The sequence below is a fragment of the Apteryx rowi genome, unplaced genomic scaffold, assembly GCF_003343035.1.
Source record: "Apteryx rowi isolate R43461 unplaced genomic scaffold, aptRow1 scaffold_45, whole genome shotgun sequence".
Classification (NCBI taxonomy): domain Eukaryota; kingdom Metazoa; phylum Chordata; class Aves; order Apterygiformes; family Apterygidae; genus Apteryx; species Apteryx rowi.
In genome coordinates this window covers 2,108,626-2,130,587 of record NW_020450705.1, presented here as the reverse complement: position 1 = coordinate 2,130,587, position 21,962 = coordinate 2,108,626, and the positions used below count along the sequence as shown (strand labels likewise).

Below are 21,962 nucleotides of genomic sequence, written 5' to 3'. Positions count from 1 at the left end.
AAGGGGAACAGCCAGGGACGGGAGAGGWGGGTGCAGTGGGACACGGGAGACACGATCCGCAGCCCGCACCCGGGCTCTGGGCAGGAACGTAGCCGGAGGGGCCAGCCCGGCCAGGGCTGCTTCCCCGCGGCGCCGAGCTGCCAGCGTGCAGCCTGCCTGTCTGACGGCCCGTCACAGCCCTGACGGCGCGGTGACAGGGAGCCTGGTGACACTCGGCTCCTTGCACGTGGTGCAAATTACAGCCTGGCTGGTAAATCACTGGGATTTGCGGCGGCTGCTGGCAGTCAGGGACGCGCGGGGACAATGGCGGGGAAATTGCAGCTTTCTGCCCAGCCCCACCCCGCACCCGCTCCCCACATTGTGCCCCAGATTATCTCTAATTTAAATACAATAGCTCCTAATGATAGTTTTTAACGCTGGCGCTGCAGGACGGGGAGACTTTCCTTTTGCCGGGGCAGGACAGGCTGTGGCAGGAGGCCCCGCGTGCGGCACCGGGCGGCAGCCGGCGGGTGAACAGCTGCTGCTGCAGCGAGACCGCGGCACCGAGACCGTTTCTGCCCTGGCCACCGACCCGAAGCAAGTCACCGTCCCTCTCCGGAGCCGCTTTCCTCGCTCTCCCCCATCTGCACCGCTGCCCTGAATTAGGGACTGCCTCTTCGTACACGTTCATACAGCTTCTAGCACATTTGGAAACTTTATCATTTAACAAAAAACACGAGCTATAGAAGCAACAGGGTTTCATCATAACGTTAATCCGATCAGCTATGAACAGGAGCTACAGATTTCAGCAAACAAAACCCGACTCCAGCCTGCAAAGAGAGCCGGGGTTACGTTATCTATCATCCGCTAGGATCGCAATATCTGCCAGGAATTTGTGAAAATGTCTGCAGATCCCCAAAGAATTCAAGCCTGAATTGACTAACTGCCTAAAAACTCATCCTACAGACTGACACACTTATTGTTTTCCCGTTTAAAATGTTTCAGTCACCCAGTAAAGGAGAAGAAACAGGAGCATTCAGCCTAGCCAGCGAGCCGCAAACCGCAGCGAACGAGGAGGCAGTCGCGCAGTCAAAACAAGGAACAGGAGAAAAACTCACGCTGTGAAAACGATGCACTCCAGGCTTCAGGGTGAATATTAATTTAATACTCTACTTTGTCAATAGAGTATTAAATTAAGAATGGCAAACCTCCTAATTAACACTACTAATGAACTAATACTGTGTCCAGTTCCCATTAGCTGCATGTGGCCTGCCAGGCCGCCTGGTCTTGCACTGTGAAAATAACTGTGAAATACAGAGTTTGACAGAGGAGTTGGAGCAAATCTGTGTGCTCGAGGCGGTGTCAGATGCCGCCGCGTCCAGCTGTTCCCTTCCGTGCCTTTATCAGGAATACAGAATCGCCTGAAGGCGGCGGAAGACCCCAGCACCTCCCGCGCTGGCGCCTCGGGGGCGTCCTTCAAACCTGCCCCCAGGGCCGGCAGCCCCTCGCTGCCTCCCTGCCGGCTGGAGGCGCCGGCGGAGCCACGGACACAGGGCTCCTTCAGCGCTGCACAGACCATTCCTACGGCATAGCCGGCCTGGGCTCGGAGGTGCTCTTACGGATCTGCCTCTGAAAATACAAAACAAGCTCCTGCAGATTAACGCGGCAGGGGACAATCCCCGGACTTGGAGGAAACCCTTCTCGTATGGACCACGGAACGAGGGCAACGTGCGCTCCGGAGCCGGCTCTCCAAAGGAGCCTGACGCCAGCAGCCAAAGCTGCCACCGCTCCTCCAGCTTACTGAGGCATGGGAATAAAGCAAAACTAAACAAGAAGAGCTGAGAAAACCCCCAGATAAACACGTATTTTATTAATTTTCCCTTGCTTTATCTAGGTCTCTGAACTGCTATATGCTTGCTATGCCAGGGACCTGAACATTTATTTGATTTAATATAAACTTTTTTGCTGTCTCCCACAAGGGGTAGTAGTGGAAGAAAGGGAGAGGAAAGAAAAAAGCAGAAGAAAGAAAGAACTGAGCATCAGCTATCAAGTGCTGCCACCAGAGAGCTCAGAAAATAAGAAATAGTATCTCACTTTGCGGCTGATCATTTGCTATTAACTCGGAGCAAAACATCGCAGCCTGGAACGTTTCACACACTAAATAAGGCCCAAGGAGCCCGAAGGCGCTCCAGGCTGGCAAAGGGCTGGACCACAGGTTTCCAGCCGAAACGCCGGCCTGTCCGCGCAGGACGGCCAGCTCCGAGGTCGCCGAGCCCCCGTGCCCGTGCTCCTTCGCCACCAGCAGCTCCTTTCGTGGCTGGAAGGGCTGCGGCAGCTGCCGCTGCTGCCGAGTGCATGGGGGCACGGAAAGGCTCGCTCCGGCTCTGCCACTGCTCTCCGCATCCACAGCCGTAGCGCCATCGGAGAGGGTCACGTGCGCGTCTTGCCTTGCCGGCATCCCCAGCACCAGGAGACGTGGGTAAGGAAGAAGCAGCCAGATAAATAACAGTGCGATTTTTTTGACATCATGATTGCACTGCCATTTGGTAGGGGATGGGTGCCTAAATCCCAGGGATCCTCTGGGAACCGTGACCAAACACTTTGGAAGAGAGGGAAGGAAAGGGCTGTTCCTGTTCCTTTTGCTTTTCTCTCTGCAAAATCAAACCTTTTTGGTTGGGATCCCTCATTTCCAGCAGTATAAATCAAGCAAACGGGGAGGGAGCACCCAGCCGTCAACGCTGCCGACAGGGGAGTGGGTCCTGCCCGCCGGCGCGTGTCCATCGGGGAACACCCCGGAGCAAACTGTCCGCGACCTCCCGCGGGAGAGGCAAGAGGCTGCTGCAGATCCGGGACATCTCCCCTGCGTCTGCCCGCTCTTCCCTGCCGGCCTGGCCTGGGGGGTCTCAGCAGCCACACCGGGATCTGCCTCCACAAACACCATCCCAGCGATGCCCAGGGCAGAGAACCAGCAAATCACGAGCAGGTGATAACGAAAGCTCCTTGGGYTCGTCTGGTTTCTGTGCGGCACCCCGGAGTTTTGGGAGGATAATTCACTCCTAGAGCAGAGGAGAGGATGAAATGCCCCAGGAAGCCCATTCTCTAAAGAAGCGACAACAGTTTTGTGTTCAAAACACAAAGTAAGACCTGGGGTGGCAAATAGCTCAGTTTGTAACCTTCTGTTCTCCGAAAGAATTTGCAGGCCCTGCGGACTTTGCCAGAAGCTGCTGGTCCTGGCTGCTCCTGGGATGGGGAGGTTTTCCATCCCCGTCCTTCTTCCTCCTGGAGGCCCCTGCGGTGCCCCAAACTTGTCCTGACCCTGTGTTTGCAGAAGACAAGTTGTGGCTGTCAGGGGCGCTAGCTGCAGGAAGGGCAGCGGGGATGGCGCCCGGTCTCTGCGGGATTGGGGCCCTCTCAAACCGAGACCCGCAGCTCGGTCTGGATTCAACCCGGTACAAATCTGCGGGCAGATGTCAGCTCCTCCCGGCACAGCAGGCACCGCTCCCCGGATACGACTGCCAACGCGAGAGCCGCGTCAAGCCTGGCTGGGTTTTTCTCCTCCGAGCTGCCTTTAAAGCAGAAGAACATTTGCTTCTGGCTTAACTCCTCTCCCCCCCCGGTCCGGAGGCACCGGAGCTGAACCCTTCTCATGTCAGAGCGGGATGGTGCATAATCCTTCCCGTCTCCGGCTTTGCAGAACGAGGAGAAGACGGCGTGGGCGGGCGAAGAGCGGCGCTCGAGCTCCGCTTGCCAGGCGCTCCCTGCGGGCCGGGCTCCGTCCCAGGGCTGCGGACGGGCGCCGGAGGGGGCACGGACCCGCGGGCCAAGCCGCGGCGCTGGCGGCGAGCAGGGYGCCGCGGGGAGCGTCAGCCCGGTATTTTTCGAGCGCTGTGAAAAGCCATTATGCACGGCTGAGGCAGAAGAATCCTTCACAGCGACTCGTCAAACCACGGGGGAAATTAAGCCGGCTTCCTTTCCGGAGATGAGTTATTGCCTCCGCAAACACGGCCGGTGTTAAAGCAATTTCCTGTCACGTATGCTCATTACGGCTGCAGGAATCCCTGGAACGTTCCCAGAGCTGCGAAATTCTCCCCTTGCCCGCGGCCGCCCGCTGTCCTCCGTCCTCGGCGCCTGCTCCGGGCCGGCGGCGGCCGCCTGGGCAGGCCCGCAGGAGCAGGGCCATGCGGCCGCGCTTCGCCACCCGGCGAACAGGGCTCGCCTGCTGCTCGATGGTTACAGCTGCCGAGCTGGTCTGCAGCAACAAACACTTCTTTTCCCCTCCTTTTTTCTGACATTTCCCCTGCATGATCTTGGGTTTAGTTGCTTAATCCATTCTTTAGCTCTTTTCCCCAGCTGTGAAACACAAATGCTACTTCTCTATCCAGCCCTCACGGACGCTGCGAGGATAAAACCCATAAATATCTGTGAGGTGGCTCAGACACTTAGGGGAGAAGGTCCGCAAGCACCGTGAGTCCTTGAGCAAAGGCCGTCGCCGCAGGGAAGCGCCGCCTCGCTGGGCAGCCCCAGCGCCCGACGGCACCGCCGGCCACCCACGGCACGGCCGGCTCCGAACCGTTCGGCTCCGTTATTAATCCTCTGCTCATCACGAGGATATCAAAGGTGTGGGAGGCAGGAACCCCAAGTATTTTACAGATATACAAGAAACCAGGCCCCTGCCCTACAGAGCCCAAAATGTAATAAGATGACTTAAACAGCTGCGCGTCCGCTCCTCCCRACGCTGCTCCATGCCCAGGGTGCACGTGGCAGAGGCAGCGTGGCAGTGACAGGCAGCTCCCATCTCCGYGTCCTCTGCCCCCGGCGCGGTGCCCTGGTCTCGCCGGCTCAGTTACTCTTTCACGGAGTAAAGTGCCGGTGGAGGCAGCGGCAAGGTGAAGCAGGCAGCGCGGGCAGGTCCGTCACGGGGCCCYGCTCGCAGCTGAGCCAGGGGAGGGAGGCTGCTGGGGCTGGGGGTGAGCGACGAGCGCGCGAGTGAAAGATAGAAGTATCAGAGGTAATAGTTCTCTTGGATGCAATTTAAGACCCTGCTCAGCCGTCTGTGAAATCATACAGTATAGTTAACCCCGTATTCCTGGAGACGGGCGAGGAAATGGATGGGTCCTTCCGAGCCCCCCCATGGAGAACTGCATTTTTCTTTCTGACGCCAGCCTGGAGCTCTGCAGCGTGCCACTGCCTGGCCGCCGAGAGGCCCCTGGACACACAGAAGCTCCCAAGACCCGCCGGCAGGGCCAGCGGTGCTACCTGCTCCATCACGGCTGGGAGACACGCCGGCACCGCCACCAGCCCTGCTGCTGCCGCAGGACCCGGGCCGTAACGCTGGCCGACCATCTCCTTCCCCACGCGCGCGCTGTACCTGCGCAGGAGCAGTTTGGGATGGTTCTTGTTTTCCAGGTTCTTCTCAATCAGGTCGGAGAGCAGGTGCTTCAGCACGTCGGTGGCATACTCCAGCTTGCCTTGCAGGCCCGTCATGATGAGGGAGGCCACGTTGCCGCGGTCGCGCATGGAGAAGCTGCGCTGCAGCTCCAGCGTTCGGATGAACGTCAGCAGAAACACTTTGTTGTTGATCAGCTGCGCAAAGAGCTTCAAGGCCTTCTCCACGTTCTGCTGCCCATTCCCTTGGACCTGCAGCGGACGAGAGTGTGCCCCATCAGCCAAGGCAACCGGAGGACAAGCGACCGGAACCGTGGGCACCACGGAGTCCTCTGCTTCCTCATTTTGGCCAGCCACGCGACCAACAAACAGCAGGACAAGCCCCAGTGCTCAAGCCCTTTCATTTCAGACCAGGGCACTAGGAACTACAACGTTTCCCAAGAATAAGGTAAGGGAGATTGGGCCATTGCCACCATCCTGGGCCCCTGCGATAACAGTGCACTCCCCGGGCGGGAACGGCCAGCTGATCCGGGGGAGCGCGCGGGAAAGCGCCGCTCCACACCCCGCTGTATCATTCCTCCAGGGCTGCAGAGCCGGTCTTTGCTTCAGCCCTGGGGACCCGAGCAAGCACCAGGCCTCTCAGGGGCTCACCAGCCCAAAACGTGCTCCGGGGCCGTGGCCGGTCCTGAACAAACACCACGCTTTTTGTACAGCGCTACTTGCCTTAATCATTGCCCGGAATTGCGCTCTCTGCACGCCATAAAGCTGCTGCTGCTTTGAGGCTAACGGCCCTATAAATGACATACAATTTTGCTTGTTCTGCATAAAAAGTGACACTCCTATAAGTAAATTAAATACTAATTTAGACTATTGCTTTATTATGAGACAAGTGTAAAAAATTAATTGAGGCTTTCAGCCAGTTCCAGATTCAAGTAATTCATTACGAGTGAAAATGATGAACTACATTAAGCAACTCTTTAACAAACATCTTGGAGACTTATGTATTGGTTTTACTAACGTTACATAATTAAGCAACTGTGTAATTGGCAACACATTTATCACTTCTGCAATCCTGCTTTTCATGAGTAAAACAAATAAAAAGCATTCATATTTGTTTGTTAGAGGACCAGCTTATTTGGCAATTTAAACAGTGAACATAATGTGTGGGACTGGAAAACCTGGGGCCTGGGAACGTGGCTGGGAGAGGCTGGTTGAAGGACAGCCAGCACGAGTTTCACCAACACCAGGACAACTGCTCAGTGTTGGTGGCCTGTTGGAAAAGAATCTAATTCAATGCATTAACACTACCTAGCACTTGTGTTACCACACTGACCACTTCTGACCCTTCAGTAAAGCCTTTTATCTTCAGAAGAAACTTGATGGAATTAATTTATAGGGACTCTCTTAACTCACTACCTAAACGAAGCTGCAGCTGGGTGAAGCACAGGGATTCTCATGCACATACTGGAGAGAAAAAAAAAAAGGGCAATTAAAGCGTTTGCTTACAGCAAACCCAGCAGCAGGCCAAGCCTAGGCAAAGCGCTTGCCCTCCTGTGGACATGCCATGAAATAGCAGCAGTAGGATGATCCCAGGCACACAGCTTTTCCCTACATCGTAAGGTGATTAAGGAGGACTTTAAAAGGATACGGATAACTTATGTGGTATGCTTTGCTGCTGGTCTATAGCACTATAAAAACCAATAAAATTAAACTAAAACAGCAGCAGTGTGGAAGAAACCAAGAGGAAGCAAGCAGTGTGCTATGAAGATAAAACACCAGGTTCTTTGTTCAAATGAACTCTGGGTTCATTTTGCTACTATTTCTCAGTGCTTCTAATAAAATTCAGCGTGGAAGGCACAAAGGTGCTTCCCTGCTGTGCGGGTTTCCTGCAGGTTTGCCAGAGGGGCCAGCAACAGTCCCAGGGCACCCCAGGGAGAGAGCCGCGCGTGCTGGATGGGGGGTGTTTGCCCTGCCTGTTCATTACCTCCAGCTCCCGTAGGACAGGATGGTCCTCGATGCCTGGGAAAAGCACCCTCATCGCATACGTCCGATAGTCAAGGTATGGGATTCCTGAACGATCCAGGTCACTGGTTAATTCATTGATGTCTGTCTGCAGCTCTGCAAAAGCTATTCAGGAAGAAAAGAACAAGAAAGAGAAATGTAATCAAACACGAGCTCGGGGAACTCGGCTGCAGGGCAGGGGCTCCGCGGACGGCCAGCTGCCTGCTTTCCTCGGAGGCACATTAACAAAAGTAAATGGAGCAGCTCAGGAAACTGCTTTAGTGGAGATCTTGCCATGTAGCTTAGATAGACCCTCACGCTTGGAGACCCTTTCACGGCAGCTGAGAGTGAGTGAGCAGGCGCTGCAAAGAACAGATGCTGAGAACAAAAGATGCTTATTAATTTGTATGCAGTTCACACCTGTGTATACACACCCCAAACACCTTTAAAGGCTGCAGATAGAAATGAGGATCTATTTTCATAACTTGGTGCCTCCCATATTTTCCTTTCTTTTTCTTCTCTATCTACAGTAGCCAAAATAATCAAGCCTCATGCTTCTGTGCAGAAACCGCCTGCTGCAGGGGTCAGGAAGGAGTTTATTCTTCCTTTTATAACATAATATCAACAGGGATATCACAGCTGTATCGGTGTGTGCTTGCGTTCCTTCTCCAAACCATAAAATGTTGGCTTCCACAAGGACTCCTTCGCAGACCTGCTCTGAGGACGGGTCCGGCTGGAGAGGGTCGGTCCGGGGGGAGGTCAGCACGTTGCGAGAGGCTGCGTGGTGGGCAGATGGGCACACGGGGTGTACGGTGTCCTCCGAACTGAACCAGCAAAGAGACCGAGCCCAACTGAATGGTTGCTCTCCAGATAAAGACCTCCACTGTAAGTCAAAACATGTCTCTTTTGGCAGTACGCTTATGAAGAAGTAAGCTCTGCCTAGCTGCAGCCACAGAGCTAACAAGAGCAGGTCTCTGGGATAGGAAGAACCTTGTCACACGTTTGCTTCTGAGGTGCCTTGTGTGTTATTTTAACTAGTTAGAACTGTCACTTGCAGAGGTTGGCAGGCACAAGCCTTGTCCCTAGCAACAAGGCAAGCGAGCTCGGCCTCTCGGCAGGGACACGAGGATGGGAGGTGAACAGCGATTTCTGTAGCTGGTGAGTTAGGACAAAAAGCGTTCTGAGGAGGGTGGTGGTGGTGGTGGTTCATACATCCTAGGGAATGTGTTTTATCCAGTTGGAAGGGAGCTTAGTGAATCAAAGAAAAATAAATAGAAAGCTGCAGATTTCATAGTGTGACCTCTGTATATATGGGTAGCTGTACGGAATTTGTTCGGCTGATTTTAAAAGGGCAGCCTTGAAAGCGTAAGGCCAAAAATGAGACCTATTCAGGAGAGATCACGACTTATGTATGGGCGCAGCCTGGCTGGGGACACACAGCCTCTACCTTGCAGCCTCCGCACATGCAAACAAACCCAAAGCGYTCCCCGCTCCCCACCCAAACGCACCGCCGACACCTCTGCGCCAAACCGCGGCCCTCCTGCGCCAGCAGCCGCTGCAAAGCGCCACCTCGTGCAGCTCCGGCCCGAGGGCAGGGCGGCTGCAAGGAGCCTCCTCCGGCCTGGGTCTTCCCCGGGGTCGGATGCTGAGGGGCGAAGGCCCACGCGAGCTGGGCTGCGCTCTCATTTTACAGCTGAAAGCAGGGACCAGCTCAGCTTTCCAGCTCTACTGCCTCCCGTCTGGAAAACACCTCGTTTCTCTGGGGCCCAAGCGCTCCCCGATCCCTATCTCATTCTGTGCCTGCTAAAAAGCCCTCCATGAAAAGGCCGATGGATAGCGGGGCACCCCGGGGCTGGCGCAGGCCTGGCTGCGCCATCGGGGCCCGACCTCCGCCCTGCTCCACGCCGAGTGCAGCCGGAGCCTAGAACCAGGCTTGGGCTTGCTCAGGCTGCAGCCAGGCCTGGGGCAGCGTGGTTGGTGCACACCGACCACAGCGCTCCTCACCAGGGAAGCGATGGGGCTGAGCATGCCGGTGGCACTGGCACGCCGTTTCACTGATTCGGCTGCTGTGACGCCAGGATGGCCCTGCGGGGATGGGCTCGGGGACTGACCTTTGGGGTGACTTTTACTGCCAGTTGAAGCTGGGGGAATGTCCTGGAGATGCTCTGCCAGGCAGGCAGGGTTTCTGCAAGGAAGAACACATGTCCTGCCCAAATGATCCTGCGATGCAATCGGTATGAGACAACGGAAGGAGCACAGGGCCCCAGCGCGCAGAGAGCCTGTGGTCCTACAGCTACACCATGGCTGGTTGGCGTAAGGAAATGGGTGGAAACACTGCAGCGCATGAGGAAGCAAAGTTCCCCCACGGCGGTCTCAGTACACCCGCTCCTGTACCCCTGAACGCGCAGGACCATTGTGGCACTGACCCTCCTTGCACTCCAGGGCGACCCGTGACTCCAGGTTGTCCATCTGCATCTGGAGTCTCTTGAGCGTGAGGTCGTTCTCACGGGACTTGCGCTTGTAGGCAATGAGCACGATGATGACGATGATGAGGAGCAGGCTGCCTCCGGCCGCGATGCTGACGATGGCCGGCAGGGTCAGCAGGCTGTCTGAGACGATGCTCACCGAACCGGGGGAGAAGATGATGCCACCAACGCGCACCTACCGAACACAAAGGCAGGTGAACAGCGGCTCCTGGCGAGGGTGTTAACCCCTCCCAAAGCCCCCCTCTTTGCAGGCTAGGGCAAGCACCGCACGGGCTGGACGGATGCCCTGGGAAGACAGAGCAAACCTCAGCCATGACTACAGCAACACTGACCGTCTTCAAAAAATACAGGGCGCAGCTTACGTGAGCGCAGAGCAGCTTCAAGTCATGATAAATGTGTCAGCCCTTCACTATCTGGGCTTTGTTCTTATTATCTGATGGCTCCATTTGACTTTCGTTTTATAAGCTTTCAACTCCCTTTTGTAAACCGCGGACATTAGCAACCCGGTGACAATTTCACTGACAGGAAACAGACTTTTCACAGAGAAAAGAGGCGAAGGGAAGGGAAAGCTTCATAGGGAAGTTACAGAACAAACAGGCTGGAGGTTAACAACGGCACAGGGTCTGCTTGGATGGGCCCATGCCCCAGATGCAAGCAGCTATTGGCCAGGTTGCTCTTATGTGAATCATATTGTGATAATTCAAGCATGTTCTGGATGCTGAACTTAAAGAGAAATAAAGCACAATTACAATCTCATTTTGGCTCTACTCAAGCACTTTAGCAACTGCCTGCTTGCGCTGTGACTAGACTAGAGGAAAGCAATAAAAATCAAAGCAAAGGAGGATACAGGGACCATCACCCTCAATGAGGCTGCTGGTCCAGCCAAACCAGGGTTCAGGTGTCCCTGGCTACTTTTGTTTCAGAAAAAGGCAGAACCTTCTTTCTATCTACTTAGCAAATTGTGTCTGGCTACAAGGGCTGCTAAAATCTCTTCCTCCTGTACAGAAGGGAGAATACAGCGTACTGCAAATTGTCCCACCCATTAGTGGAGAAAGAAGGAGCAACATCAAAGACAAGACGGTATCTGGTGAAGTCACTGCCATAAATATTTGTTCTTTCTAGAAGGGTCTGATAGTAGGTGGTGAGTCTCCAAGGAGGTAATAGGAATTTTCTTCATGCTAATCAATGCTTTAAGCTTCTGGTTAGACAACCATAAGGACCTGAAATCCTACTGATCCTCAGATAAGAAATGGCACTCAAATATCCCAGGGAGTTGGAGAGATGGAGAAGAAGGGCGGGAAGGAGGAAGGGAGGGGAGAGGCGCAGACAGGAGCTGTGACCCCTCACCATCACTTTGTGCTGCCCGGTGAGATTCGGAGGCTCGCACAGCAGCTGGGTCTCCGACACAGTGACGGCGCAGGGCGTTTCGCCGATCAGGACGGTATAGTTCAGCTTTGCTCCTCCCGGAGCAGGTGGGCACAGATTTTTTCCCTAGTAACAGAGATAGAGAAGACTGTACAAAGATGCAGCGTATTTCTCTGGTTTTCATTCTCATTCACAGCTTGTGCAGAAGAAGGGCCTCTTTCTAGTGTCCCCCCACCCTCCAAGGAGCGGTATAAAATTTCTCTATCACACATTGCTTTCTGGATCTCCCAAAACAGAAGATCTGGTTCTTCCTGGAGCTACAATTTTTGCACGGCCATTGCAAGTAGAGCTTTAAAAGCTTTGCTGACAGTAACTGTAGATATAGTAGATAACTATAGAGTACTGGACAAGATTTTTATCTTACACAGCTATGCCGGTAAAAGCTGTAGGGTATACACAGTTATACAGATATAAGACAGTAAAGCCTATTTTGTTCTGCTGAACTCGAACCAGCTGCTGATACGATCACTTGTGTGCTCAACCGCAGCACGCCGGAGGGCTTCTGCGGCTCACGCTGGGGCGCAAAGGCGTCCTTACCTTGAGGATGATGGGCGATCCGGGTTTCTGCTCCAGTACCCCAGTAGGGCTCAGGAGTTCAAATGTTGGATTTGGGTAGTATATAAACTTTGTGTCATTATAGACCAGCAGAGCCTGCACATTGTTAAAGATAAAACCAAACTCGTCCGGGCGCTCGACGGCATCCAGGCCGGGCCGGTATTCGGGGGTGAGGGCAGGAGCCAGGCACGTCAGGGTGGTGGCGTTCACCACCTTGCAGACCTGCGGGGGAAGGCAGCAGTTTGACAGGCAGCCGTGCAAGCCAGGCTGGGAACTCAACTGCCGGCTGGGGAGCTGCGCTCGGGAACAGGAGCGCCACAGCCGTGTTTTGCTACCCTTATCCGAGAGCTGAAGGGGGAACGACTGGAGCAGGAGCAGCTCAGCAGCCTGAGCTCGCGCTTGCGGGGCTTGGTGGCAGGCAGGCTCACCTCCACAAGGCAAAACTCAGCTAGAAGACTTGGGGAGGAGCAGCCTAAAGGAACGCTTTTTGCACTCCAACGCATAACTATAATCCTTAGGCACTGTGCTAGCTTGTGATCTCAGACATCACGCCTGAATGATGCCCCAGCATCCAACATACATGTTGCATTTTCCCTTCCAAATCAGCTTTGATTTAGCATCCTGCCTTTGAGCTGCACTATGAAGTGGACCAGGGCACAGATAAAGTTGGGGTCCTGACCCTGCCAGCTCATTCGCATTTTGAGGACAATTCTCAGAAATTACAGAGAAGGGGCAGGGAAAACCTTATTCCTCTGTGCTGTTAAATTCTGGCTTGGACAATGATGTTACAATTCCTTAAATACTCCCTGAAGAGTCCAGTGGATTGGTGTTTATCTGGAAATAATTATCTAAGCTTGAACCATTACAGTCATAGTTTGGGAACATCTGCTTCCTCTCCAGCCAGCAAAAAAAGCACTGCAGAAGATATGGAGGTAGAGCTTCAAAATGAAAAGTGTTTTAAGGAAGCTAAAGGATTGCATACCAGGTCACTTAGCCTTTTTTTTCTTATTTTTCTTTCCAGTTGCATTCTCTTGGGCAATGCTAGCTTTGAAACAGACCTATAATGAATATCTGGTCTCTGCTACAAATTGGTGATTAGAGGCAATTCTCTAATACCACTGAGAAAGAGGAACGATCATCTAACAATCAAGGACGGGAGGTAACACAAAGGTCATCTCCTGCTGGGCTGAGGATATCCACAGCTCCTCTAGCTCCTGGAAGCAGGGAGCTTGCTGATTTATTAGACTCTTGCCTTATAAGGCAGCAAGAGACCAACCGTTTGGCCTCCCTCCATAAGTAGAAAATGTAATTTCAATCAATTTTGTGTCTTCAGAATTATTTTTGTAACACTGTAGCTGCAACTGCTAACATCAAAATTAGATGTCTTTTTACAAAAAGCTCAGATGAAAAAGAATTTCAGAGGAGAAGGGAGAAAGGGAGTATGGAAAAAGACTGCTAAGTGATTTGCCCTTTCTAAGATAATATAGACTTAGTCAGAAAGTTCACTGCATAGAAACAATATTTTTCAGTTTACCTGGTCAAAATAAATTCCAAGTAAAGTGGAGGTACAATTCTGATTTGTAATGTACAAGAATATCAGTTAGTACCTGCTTAAGCAAGGATTCATTTCAGTTTCCTGCTCTTGGACTGGAAAAATACAGTATTCCCACAGAGAGAGGAAAGAGCTGGCATTGCACTGGGACTCAAAGTGTAAGATCAACCCTAAAATCTGCTACGAATTCCTTGTTTGAGGAACATCAAGGTGATCGCAGCTGCATGTCCCTCGCAGCAAGGAAAGTGCTTAGCAGGGAGGCAGCACCTTGCCTTGCTGCTGCGAGCGAGCCGCAAGAGCAAAAGTGGCCGGAAGGCTGCTGCTTCCGAAGTGGTTCCCATCTCTCCTCCTTCCCTCCCCCAGTCTGGTACACGATTGCCTTCCCAGAGCTGCTGCAATAGGTTTATTTATAGACAGGCAGCTAAAGAGGGACTAGTAAAACATAGCAGCCTCCTAACTGGCAGTGCCTTAATGCCCAGCTCTGGGCTTTTACAAAAACAGCACGACTAAAATGGGAACTGCAGAGCAGCTGGCAATGATGGAGACAGACATGTTCAGTCTTTCCATCCCATTCCAGCCTGCCGAGCAGAGCGAGGTGCCGGGGAGGAGAGCGTCCTGGGGAGACGGAGAACGCTCGGCTGGAGTGGGCTCAGGGGCTCGGACACGGAGGAATTGCAAGGGCAGAACAAATTCGTTTGACTCAAGGTCCAGGTCAGAGAGAATCTGAGGTGATAGAGACAACCCAAAGTGGACTTTTCAGCTTCTAGCTTTGAAGACTCCTTGACAGGTCTAACCTGTCCCCAAGGCAGTCCCTTCGTTGCTGAAGAAGGGAATTCCCACTGTCTGTGTCATGCTCACGCTGCCAACGGTCCCCAGGTCCCCGTCCCCATCCCTTCCCACTGTCATGTTCTGCATCCCTCCAAGGATGGACAGCCAGGCCTCACAAAGCCACAAGCACCACATGATCCAGGTCCCTGCTGCATCCCTGCTCACAGCTCATGGCTGGTCCTTCCTCACCAGCACCCCTTGGGCCACATCCACCTGCTCCTGCGCGGGAGCAGGATAATAATCTGCCCTATCCACCCTCCTTATTATAGCAAGCCATGAGACAAGTGCTCTGTCAGCCCTTAAATGTGCTTAGGCTTCTATCTTCCCTGGGTAAATGAATTTGATGCTAGGACACACAGGCATATCCCACCCCACTTTGTAACCAGAGCTCTTTATAGCAATCTAGTTAAACAAACCAAAAGAACAAAACTGCAGGGACAATTATAAATGACAGAAGCTTAAATACCCAGAGGACCTTTATGAGCCTGTGATGCTCTTGTTTAAGTACTCTGACAATTCAAAAAGTAGCAAGTTTAATGAAAATTAGATCTAGCAAGTGATTAGCAGAGCAGTTCTCATCACCTGGTACTAAAACAGCACAGTGTTTCTCCGAGCAGAGCAAGAACTAGCTGAGAGATGTTCCTAAGAACATCCAAAAAAGGCACATTTAAGGTAATCTACACCTTGGGAGAGTCTCTTGGGCACAGGACAGCAAGTGTGACTCAGATTTGTCCCAAGCCTACAGAAGGCATGTGGGCTTTGCTGCTGGAGGCTGGCTAAGTCTCAGTGAGATATGCCTGGAGCACTGCTTGTCACAGCAAGTCTCTCCAGGCAGGGCATCTCCGGGGGCTGTTTTGACACATGGGGGTGGGATGCGCCTGTAAAGGTGCATGCTATACCGAGGTGGAGGGCACCCGCTGCGCTGCAGAGCGCAGGGGGCTCATCCAGGTGCGCCACCGGCCGCTGCGGTGCCAGAGCTGCGCAGGGGCACGCACCGCGGGCGGCCCACTCTCGCACAGGGGAGCGCGGAAGCCAGCTGCACCGCAGCGACAGCAGCCACTTACATTGACAGACTCCTTTCCGTTGTACTTGACGCGAATCCTCGGCTCCTGAATCACGTCCAGGTTGGACCCGGTGACTGTCAGAGGTGTGTGTCCGCTGCAGAGAACCAGGAGACATCAGATTAATGCGTTTGGCAGGAGGAGCTGAGGCGACACGCAGAGACCGTGCTTGACAATTAGGATGCTTGTTGATCGCAGAAAGATGTTTCCTGCAGCTGCTACACAAACCGGGCAACATGGTGGATTAATAACCCCACATCGAGCTGTGGGGAGCGGTGTCCCGCAAGTCAGCTGGATTTTCTACTCTCTGCTGTGCCCCCTCCCACACAACAACATTGCGAGGACCAAAGAAATCAACCGAGCTGAGACTAAATACATAAGAACAATAGATTAGTCGTGGTGTTTGGTGATTTACATGGTGACCTTTTTCAAGTAACAGGGTACTGCATGACAAATGGCATGGCATGCGACAGACCTGTCACTGCCCTGCGCTGAACCGCAGAGGCAGCATGCTGTGGCTAGGCCAGGGGCAGGGGAGCGAGGAGCACCCTTCCCGTCAGGGCTGAGAGCACGTGGGGCTGGATGCGGCCCCCGAGCACGGGCTTTCACACTTGGCTTCCTCTTTCATGTGGTAATTGCAGCAGCACACCCCAAATTCACAGAAATCTCCAGCCCCTCCACAGCAGAGCCCAGCTGTTGCTTTTAGATCATCTCTACTAGCAACTCTGACAAGCCCATCAAACCCATCTCACCCAAAACATGAAGTGATTTTGAATTTGGGCTCAAAGCAAAAATGTCTTGGAGCCTGCAGAGAGACACATACTTCTTTCATGGGCAATTTTAAAAAATAATTGGAAGTGAAATGAATAGCTGCGTTACATCCCTTGTGAGAACAACCACTGAAGTAACACCAAGAGATGAATCTGGCCCAGAGTTTTCAGCGCTGCCTACGTCACAGTGATGTGACAGCGCCTGCCATCCTGTCCTTAGCAGTGAATCTTGGATAAACAGCACATTTTGATTAGCATCAGCTTTTTCCTTTCTTGGTGGTTGCTGTTTTTGTTTTATTCCAGAACTACAAGAAGGAGCCTTTAATGAGCAATTGTGCACTTCTTCAGCAGATGGAAGTGATCTTGGGGCTTTATTCGTGCTCCCAAAATCTCGGTGCAGACTGCTATTGCTGTAATTGCCTTAGTAATTACAACTACTTTAATAACTCTGGACCTGATTTTCCATCTCTGTAAATGCAAATGCAGCAGACGTCTAGCACTGACAAATCCAGAACCCTGGGTGGGTTGTGCATTTCAAAACAAACCCTCTTTTGTCCTCATTAAGTGCATCCTGAGAGACAAGACCGTGTCAGATCTGGTGAGTTAGCTCCTCTCCTGCTGGAAGAAGAGCTGTTAGAGCTTGGTACTACCTGGCAATGCTCCATTCAGGCTCGATGTGCTGCACTTTTGGATCATCAATGTACTCAAATAGCAAGGTCCTTTCGAGCTGAGCCCGATCGACACTCACTGAGACGCGAACAGAGCCGAGGCCGTGTGCGGACGGGGCAGACACGCACACAATCTCACTCATGGATCGCCTGTGTAAGAGAGAGGCAGGGCAAACGTTAGCAGGCAGTCGCAGCACGGGGGCAGAAAGCAGCCCTGCGTCCCAGACCGAGCTGCCGCTGTGGCAGGGGTAAGGCGCAGCTCACGAACGGGCTGAACGCTCGGTCAAGCCCACTACTCTGAAACCCAGAATCAGGACAAGCTCCGGACACCCGTGCGCACGGGGGATTCATTCACATGAGAGAAGGAACGGAGCCTCGTGTGAGCGGAGACTGCTCCTGCCTATCCAGAGGAACTCAGACTCTCTGAAATTACTCTTTGTGCCAAATTGCAGCCTCCTGCATCCCTCTGTGAACCCACTGCCTTCTGTTGGGCGTGTGAAAACAGATGGCTGCTTTTTAAATGGGATGCACAAGCTCCCTCAAAAGCCAAATTCTTGCCCTCCCCACTCCGCTGCACACACAGATCCTCGGGAGCAGCACAGCGGACCCAGGGAAGGAGGCGGCCTTGCTCGGGAGCGCTTCCCACTGTCACCACCACCTTCCCGGCTCTGCTCCCATCTCCCCGCGAGAGCAGGAACCACCCCAGCTCTTGCTGCTGGGTGGCTGGACACAACAGACCACCTGCCTCCAACAGGGCCCCAGGGACCGTCTAGGTGGCAGGGTAGCCACACGCTTTCAAAGTGCAGAGGACTCAGTCAGCGGATGGAGAAGTGGAGGAGCAGTGCTGAGGTTCTTGCTTCAGAGTCGCCGTTTGTGCTGCTTCCGCTCGCTCCACTTCTCCCTTCCTCATCTTATTCTCATTCATTTAACGGAGGAGGTGTCCTTGCGTGAGGAACGCTTCTCCCCATAGTCCCCGCTATCTCGCGGAGCACTGCCGTGCCCGCTGGTGCGGCCGGAGCTCCCTGCCCGCCCGCCRGAGCATCGCCGGCGCTCCCGGCCCCGCTCACCCTGCGCTGGCCCCGCGCGCTGCCAGGCGTCGCAGGCTCTGCTTAGCTCTGGCGTGAGATGCCAAGCGACGCCTCGCTGCTGGCAGAGTTACTCCGAGCTCCCTGTGATCAGTTAATTAGCTTTCTGTGCTATTATTATGTCGTCATGGTGAATCTACCCACTCCTCCGATCAGAGACGGGAGAATAGGGGAAGCTGTAATTAGAGTGAATCTCATTAGAAACTGCTTCATCTAATCAGGCTCCCCCACACCCTCTAGTACAATTGAAGTTCATTGCCTCAAAACAGTCCAAGCAAAACAAAGTGCACAGTATGACCCCACAGCAACGATGGTGTCATTTATATACTGCCACTCATTTTGTTTAAGTTTCTGCTTGCCTGGTGTAATTAGAGCACATCGAGAACGCAAAAGCATTCCCGGTTTTGCAGGTCAGCATCTCCAGATTGCCTGAATATAATCATACATTTGAGAGATTATATTAAAGGACTAATTCTGCTCTCAGGCAGGCTTGCAAGCCACTTCCACTGATGGTGACAGAGTTACCTGTGTGCATCTGAGGATGCAATCTGGCATCTTTGCTTTGGATACAGAAAGGAATATTGACGAATCAGTTATAATGCTTAGCACCCGAGAGCTCACTCGCACATGAAGACCTCAGCATCTCCTGAAGCACTGGAGGCAAGTCCGAATCATCCTCCCATTCCTGAGATGGGGGAAATGCGATACAGGAGAGGCGAGTAACACACCCAGTATCTACGAAGCCGGGCTGGGACCCAAGAGTAGTACGATGCTTGGTGCCTTTCCAAGCTCTCAGCTGCAATTCCCCCCTGTCCGCGTTATCCAGTGCGGGAAGCCCAGGTTCCACCACGGAGCATTTCTACCTTGGTCCCAAACCTGTGCCACCACCTGCCTTGGGCTTCTCCAGCTCCCAGGGATTTTCAAGGACTCCTGAGCGCAGAGGACTCAGGAGAGGGAATCAACCACAGACAAGGAAGTATAAAAGAAGCAACAGAAGAAATCACCATATCAAATGTTCTTCAATTCCCATTTTGTCAGCTCCATAGCCAGACACCAGAGATATAGCAGGAGAGCTGAGGAAGTCCATTAAATCCTTCCTCTTCATTAACAGGCTCTTCATAATCCATCCCTTTCCAGCTACACCATAAAATGGGAATCAAGTTTTAGCCGTTTTAGCTATTCTGAGGCTGATGGAAGAAATAATTGCTGATATTCAGCATTTTCACCAGCCTCCATATCACATTCTGGGTTTTTCTGGTCCCACAACAAGGGCTAGGAAGGTCAAGCCCTGGTCCAGTCCTGCGGTGCTTGGGAGAACAGAGGGTCAGTGCGAGAGCTGCGGGGCACAGCTCACTTGATGTCACATCTTGGCAAAGACTGGCACAGCAACTTCCGTTCTCTGCCACGCTTTCCCTCCCCGAAATGGTCTCTCTCCTGCCCACAGCTGAGAGGTTAATGAACGAGCGTGAAAGAATCCTGAGACTCAGATTGAAAGGGCTGAAGACGGACACAGAATAATCATTGCTAATATTTAAACATGCTCCCCTGTTTAAACATTCACAGCTCCCATATCTGTGAGTCCCTCAGTCTTCCAGGTGAGAAATTCACCTCCATGGGTCTTTGCATCCCCAGAAACCACCTCTGTTCATTCTGGGAGGCCTAATCCAGAATTTAAAAGTGCAGAATCTCTTCACACACCGCACTGCTTTGGTGCCCCGTCTCTCTTCCCCAGCTCTGTGCTGGCCCTCCTCCCAGCTGGAGTCTTTTAACACTCCTGAAACCCCCATTTATTCCACATAGGATGTATAGAGGTCATTCTTGGGTACGCACCTGCTGCACCGCAGTGTGAAGTGTGTAATTCCCAGTGCATCAGGCGCACCTATGGACTGTTAGTGTGATACACATAGATGTATACTGCAGATATCTTTTTTTAACTAAGCCCCCCCGAACCATTAAACCCTGCAAATATCAACTCTATGTTTACACTGCTGGGTAAAAAGCAAATTTGCCATAGAAATCCCAGGGCAGATTTACGGCGGTATAAGTTTCTCAGCAGAAGATGTGAAGATCTGTGCTCTGCTCCCATCGCTCAAAAGCCCACCCCTTGCTCATGTAATTTCTAATTTTTGAGATTCCTGCAGCAGCGGCTGCAATAGAGCTAATGTAAGCTGCTGATCTGTGAAAAAGAGGAACTTTCCACGGTCAAAAGTCACTGCACTTTTCTCATAAATGTTACATTTTCTTCAGATCACATCTGGTCTGGGGGGGCAGGTACCAATGACTAGTAGAAAGATTTTACAATTGCAGTGATGCTTGCCTGAGATTTTTGGAACAGCCAAAATTATAATGCATTAAAATGAAATGATGGACAGCATTAATATAGATACAATCAATTCCTTGCCAAGCAAGGTTCAGTCACTGTACGAGAGAAGATGACTTAACATAATAAATGACAAAATGGGAGCTTTCAGGGGTTCCTAAATGAATTTTTGCTGGGGCTGCATGTTCAGCCACAGCCAATACACGGTGGCTGCAGTTTTGTCAGATACCAGAGTAATAGAAATGTGCGTTCACGTAGTGCCTGCACTTAGGAATAGCTGACCTAAAGTTTCAACGCGCAGCGGAGGCAAAGGGATCAAACCCAGCCCGACACTTAGATCAGCCCCGGCGACAGGCACGCGCGGCCCCTCTCACCTGTAGAACTCGCAGGTCTGGTTCCCCAGGGACACCGACACGCTGCTGCCCGCTCCCAGGTAGTGGCCGGTGATGGTCACCATGGTGCCTCCCGACTCCGGGCCGCGACTGGGATTCAGGAAACTTACTGCCGGGTTCTTGAGAAAGAAAAGAAGAAACTCAGCGCTCCTGTCGGCTGGGAGCGAAGCTCTCCGTGAGCAGCTACACACGGGTCACAGCCGGCGGCAGCAGGAGGAACACCATCCCACTGAGGACACGCACGAAGCAGGGTGCCCTTTTGGAACAGGGAAAGCAAAACGGAGATGCATCCCGGAAAGCTGACAAATTGCTGAATTTCCAGACCACGTATCCAAACAATATTTTGGTGGCAGAGTCTATGGCCCATTGCTGATGGAAAGACATCTCTAGATCCCTTTTGACATTTTATCAGTGATATTATTGCAGCAATGCCATTTCTTTATCCTGCCTTGTATCCGTGAGAGCTATTTATCCCCCTTAATAGAATTTCCAAAACGCAGGTACCTTTTTATTTGTTTTCAATCAGTGGATACAACCAAATTGTTTTACTAATGCTTTCACATTACCCTCTTTATGATTCTCATCTGCAAGCTGGCAGCTTCCCAGCCCCACTCCCTTGGTACCACCTGCTTGGCAGCTTAGCGACTTTCTGCCGTTTTCTCTACTGCTTTCAAAATGCCACATGTGTTTTTCTGGGTGTCATAGCATTTGCCAGAGTGGTTTAGACCACAAGCCTCTTTGACCCTGACTCCTCATTCCTATGCTGGCCTGAATAGATCAGAGAAAAACACACAGTCCACCCTGTTGTGGATAATTACACAATAATGTTGCAAAAGGGAAAAATTCCTCCTTCAGCTACTCCTGGTCAGCTCACAGCCCTTATCCTAGCTGTTACACCAGCGGTACCTAGGCAGTATGAATGTTAATGGCCATGTTTACATTATACAGGCTTGGGAGCACTTGATACAACACAGAGAAGTGATTCTGAAGCGGAAAAAAACTCCAAAGGATGTTCAGTGGATGACTGCTCACCAAAAAGCTCTGCCAGCCTACAGTCCCATCCTGATGACCCTTCCCAGGGCAAATTAGGAACAAGCTGCAGCACTGCGAATTGCCCAGGGGGCAAGGAGCAGTTATCCAGCACGTTCGCTAGGTCCAGCGCGTTCACATGCACAAACCAGTGAACAGGGCTGCACGCAAACTGAAAAGCAGGGTCCTCCCTTGCATTCAAAGTAAATTATTAGCAGCTCCTGGCTTCAAGCACCTGACATTTCTGGTGTGGACAACTGAATTGAGTATTACCTTGTCTAAGCATTACAATCCTTGGAAATCCAAGGCATTGCCAAAAATAGAAACTCAGACCGTAACCCCAAGCAGTCTTTCTTGTAAACAAGGGAATGAGAGAAGAGCTGAGGGCCCATACTAGAGACCTGCAAAAACCCCAGGGCTGGAATG

General features: G+C 52.4%; 1 protein-coding gene across 1 annotated transcript in view; it reads right to left on the bottom strand.

The window, feature by feature from the left end:
- The window catches only part of PLXNA2 (plexin A2), a 171,734-nt gene that overhangs the window by 15,708 nt on the left and 134,064 nt on the right, over positions 1 to 21,962 (bottom strand). The window contains exons 14-21 of the mRNA XM_026077185.1: positions 20,490 to 20,626; positions 16,693 to 16,860; positions 15,276 to 15,369; positions 11,814 to 12,053; positions 11,199 to 11,342; positions 9,792 to 10,026; positions 7,349 to 7,491; positions 5,348 to 5,616 (exon numbers count right to left, since the gene is read on the bottom strand). Coding sequence (XP_025932970.1) covers positions 5,348 to 5,616; positions 7,349 to 7,491; positions 9,792 to 10,026; positions 11,199 to 11,342; positions 11,814 to 12,053; positions 15,276 to 15,369; positions 16,693 to 16,860; positions 20,490 to 20,626 — 1,430 coding nt within the window. The remainder of the gene's footprint in view (positions 1 to 5,347; positions 5,617 to 7,348; positions 7,492 to 9,791; positions 10,027 to 11,198; positions 11,343 to 11,813; positions 12,054 to 15,275; positions 15,370 to 16,692; positions 16,861 to 20,489; positions 20,627 to 21,962) is intronic.